Consider the following 4,009-nt stretch of genomic DNA (forward strand, 5'->3'; position numbering starts at 1 on the left):
GTAGGTCCAGTATAAAAGTAGTTCTTTATTCGATGCGTAATTAACTTGTGGGATACACAACCCTAAGATGTGGTGTTTGTTAGTTGGCTTTTGAAAAAGACTAGGCAAATGAATCTGAATGGCCTTCCCATTTATCTGAATGAACTTCCCATTTATACTTAAATCAAGAGGTTCCATAAAAGTAAACCAGACTATCCCGGGAACTTTAACCAGGTCAGTTTCAAATTGACAAGTTCAGTTGCTGCATATGTGTTCTACGTTTTCTTTTGTACCTGATAGCTTTCTCTGACAAAACTGAGTCTTTGTGAGGGTAACAATTCCGGAGGGATAGCTGTGTTATGGGATGTGGAATGGCATGGTATAACCCAATCTCAGAAGCTAAGGAAGGTGGGTATTTGGAAGGGAGACCACCAAGGAAGATTCTGCAGAGGAAGGCAATGGCAAACCACCTCTGCTTCTCACTTGCCTTAAAAGACCCTTACGCTGGGATCGCCATAAGTCCGTTGTGACTTGACAGGGCGTACATACATAGTTGTGTTACAATGCAAACCTAAACTGAGTTACATCCTTTCTAAGACCACATCTGTTTAGGATTGTACTGTCACTCTGCTGCAGCAAAAATAAATAGGTGTCTTGTAGCACTTTAAAAGACTAACAGTTTTATTCCAGCATGAACTTTCATGCCGACTTTATTACATGCTTACAAAGCGGGCTCTAGTCCACCAAAGTTTATGCTGGAATAAAATCTTGTTCAAGCACTACATGACTCCTGCTTATTTTTCCTTGGCAGAGGTTGCTGCCAGATTTCTGGCTCCTAAAACTTTGCCAACTATGCTACAAAGGGATGTAATGATGGGGACTGCTTCAACTCTGTTGAATTTCTGCTATCATGCACTTGTTACAGGAACAGAAGCCTTATGAGAATAAAAACTGGTAACCTGAAATTTCCCTAGGTTTGCACCAAACTCCAGGTTTGCTGAAAGGATCGCCTACTTGTGGAATAGCGAACCTGTGTTTTTAACCGCAATGTGGTAGGAAGAAAGTAAATGGAGTTTTTCCCATTGTTGCCTGGATGGTTGTTAACAAATACGCCAGCACTGTATAATAACCAGAGGTACCCCCTCTTCCCGTATCATGTTAAACAAAAAAGCAATAATCCTCGACATGGCATCCACAGATGTGTCTCCTGGTGTCCATGCCATTCTTCCCTAAAGCAAAGAGCTTCAGGCTTTCCAGCATCACATTGGAGCAGGATGCGCTTAAGAGGAACCTGGAGGCATCATCTATGTGCCTGTAGGGAGCACCCAACTGGAACCACTGCCGCCACCATAGGAGGATGCTTGGCTTGGAACCTTGTAACAATTTGTGGGACCGCTCATCATTTTATGACTGGTCTCCATACACCCAGTGGTAATTTTATGGCAGCGCTTAGTATCTGTTCTCAAAAATCTAAAAGTGCCCAGAAGCTCAGCAAGGCTAGTGACCCCTGTTATAATCTAACTGGTTTTAACAAATATTCCTTTCCCCCGGGAACTCTGGGAACCGCGTTCTGTGAGCAGGAGAGGAAGGAGTGACTAAATTTCTATTGCTGGCATTTCTCACCACCTCCACAAATATGAATTCTTGTGTTATTTTGCAAGGAAAGCCAACATGAAAACGAAATAAGCCTCTCTCTTAAATGACATGCCCAACAATTCAAGACAAACTCTGGTATTTAGTGAAAGCAACCAAACTTCCAGTGTTAAATAAATATAATTGTAAAATACCTAACAATAATAATGAGACGGCAATGGAGTGTGTAAGTCTCTGATGACTCTCAGTTCTCCAAATTTCATGCTGCTGGGATAAAATAGTTTCAGGGCAACTTTCTAAGGAAAGGATGTTTTGCTGTGCCGATCACACAAATTTCCCCAAACCAATCATGCTTGATCTGCCGGGAAAGCAAAACTTGACACTACCCTGTTTTTCATGTGTTTAGATTGCCATGAGAAGGAAATAATTTTGTGCCTGTCGTTCAAAAGATCTTGCACTCATTAACAGAGAAAAGCTTCCTCCTGGACCGTCTTCTTTCTTGATTCACTGCAGTACGGACAGCGCACTCAAACACCTGCTGTACTCCTCTGTTGCTGAGAGAGGAACACTCCACATAGCCCTTAGCCCGGATGTCCTTGGCCAGTTGCTTCCCGTGCACAGAACTGATACAGGCAGCACTATAAGGTCCAGCTTCTCTCTGGTCAGTCTGAGTACCCACCACTAAAATCGGGATCCGAGGCAAGTGGGTCCTGATCTCTGTAACCCATTTGTTCCTCAGGTTCAGGAACGAGTTGTGATTGGCCACTGAGAAGCACATCAATATCACGTCAGCTTGTTGGTAGGAGAGAGGACGGATCCCTTTGAAGGTATCGCTGCCTGCTGTGTCCCAAAGGCCTAAACTAATCTGGATTCCATCCAAGAAAACTTCAACTCCCGTGTTTTCATACACAGTTGGCTTGTAACTGTCCGGAAAAGTCTCAGAGGTAAAACGCAGCAGCAGCGCCGTTTTCCCAACAGCGGCGTCTCCCACCAGAACGCATTTTACCGAATCCAGCATCTCCTCAACGTCTGCTGTTTCTAGAAAGGCATCTAGAGACACAGTTCAAAAGCGCTGAACACCATTCAGCAGGAATCCATAGTAGTTTCTATCAGGTATGTTGGAGTTTCACACAAGGAACCAGAATCGCCTTCCACAGTACTTGATGCTTCACTGAGTCAAATCAGTTCCCTACAACAAGAAAAGAACACAGGCATAATTTTGTTGCACAGGTTTCTACAAATCTCTTCTTTCTCTTTCAGACAACATACGCAGTCCAAACCTCAACACACCTTACTTAACCCTGGCTTGTATCCTACCACTTAGCTCAACTCAAAAAAGCTTAAAGCCTTTCTCCAGCCTAAAGTGACTTCCTTCAATGTAGTGGCTCTTCCTCTGGCAAAGATGAAGGCTTCTTAGGCTGGAGAAAGGCTCCGCTTTGCAAAGTGGAGTAGTAGGATACAGGTCCACATACATATGGTATAACAAAGGGGCCAGGAAAAAGTCCTGCCAGAATATTAGCAAAGTATCAGAGGTACAGTCTAGCAAATTTTAGTTAACTCTTCCCCAGCATAACAATTCCCTGAAAATGGCAAACAAGAGTAGTATGTAAAAGAATGCATCTCTCAAAAAATGGTAATTTTTATTTGCAGAGAGGTTTTTAAACATGGATTTTAAAACAACTGTAATTATGTTTATATTGGCACATATACATAATCAGCTGCTATCAGCAGAGGGGCTGATTGTGGCAGCTATGGGGAGATGAGGTTTGTCTTTGCCTGTGCTGCTGCCAGTGAGAATGGAGGCCCCCCTCCTTTCTCTACCAGGCTCAGAGTTTGTTTTCCTGCATCTTCTCCTGGCCTCTTTTTTGCTTAGAGAATGAGAGAATATGTGTGTGTGTGAGAGAGAGAGAGAACTCTTTCCCCCATAGTTCTGTCTCCTTTCTTCCTGATGAGAGCTGATGACGACGATGAGAGACAGAAGTCTTAAACAGCATGAAATATTATAGAACATGTAATAGCAGTGCAACCAGGAAATGGCAGGTCCTCATGGACCAGATAGGTTATCAAAGTGCTTTGAAAGTTCGTGCGTATGCTGCTGGCACTGCAGTTGCGTGGAAAGTGAAAAATATGCCACAAATCTACACTTGAAAGACACTCAATGAAGATGAGGAAAGCGGGAAAGCAACAGGTGATGCAGCTGTTAACTCTGTCACATGAGCTTAAGGTGCCACAAGTCAGTAAGTTTAAAATTTATAACTAAAGCAAATATTACATAAAGTTCCCAATGTACTCTTATCCAAAGAAAACCCAGTGAGGCTAACACCCTGGAAAATCATACCTCTTGGAGACTTGGAGCACCTGCAATATCACCTAAGGTAATCAAGCTCAGTTTAATATGTCTCTTATTTCTCACACCCCCCAATTTTGTCCTTCATTA

At 43.0% G+C, this 4,009-nt stretch overlaps 1 protein-coding gene across 1 annotated transcript; it reads right to left on the reverse strand.

Moving 5' to 3' along the window:
• Nucleotides 1-1,997: 1,997 nt before the first annotated feature.
• RHOH (ras homolog family member H) lies at nt 1,998-2,590 on the reverse strand. Its single transcript, XM_056855752.1, has one exon. It carries the CDS (start codon nt 2,588-2,590, stop codon nt 2,015-2,017), a length of 576 nt encoding a protein of 191 aa, XP_056711730.1. The 3' UTR covers nt 1,998-2,014.
• Between the last annotated feature and the right edge of the window lie 1,419 nt (nt 2,591-4,009).

The sequence above is a fragment of the Euleptes europaea genome, chromosome 9 (assembly GCF_029931775.1).
Source record: "Euleptes europaea isolate rEulEur1 chromosome 9, rEulEur1.hap1, whole genome shotgun sequence".
In the NCBI taxonomy this organism is placed as follows: Eukaryota; Metazoa; Chordata; class Lepidosauria; order Squamata; family Sphaerodactylidae; genus Euleptes; species Euleptes europaea.

Coding starts and splice junctions, on each gene's coding strand:
- RHOH (XM_056855752.1), bottom strand. CDS start 2,590: ATGCTGGATTCGGTAAAATGCGTTCTGGTGGGAGACGCCGCTGTTGGG.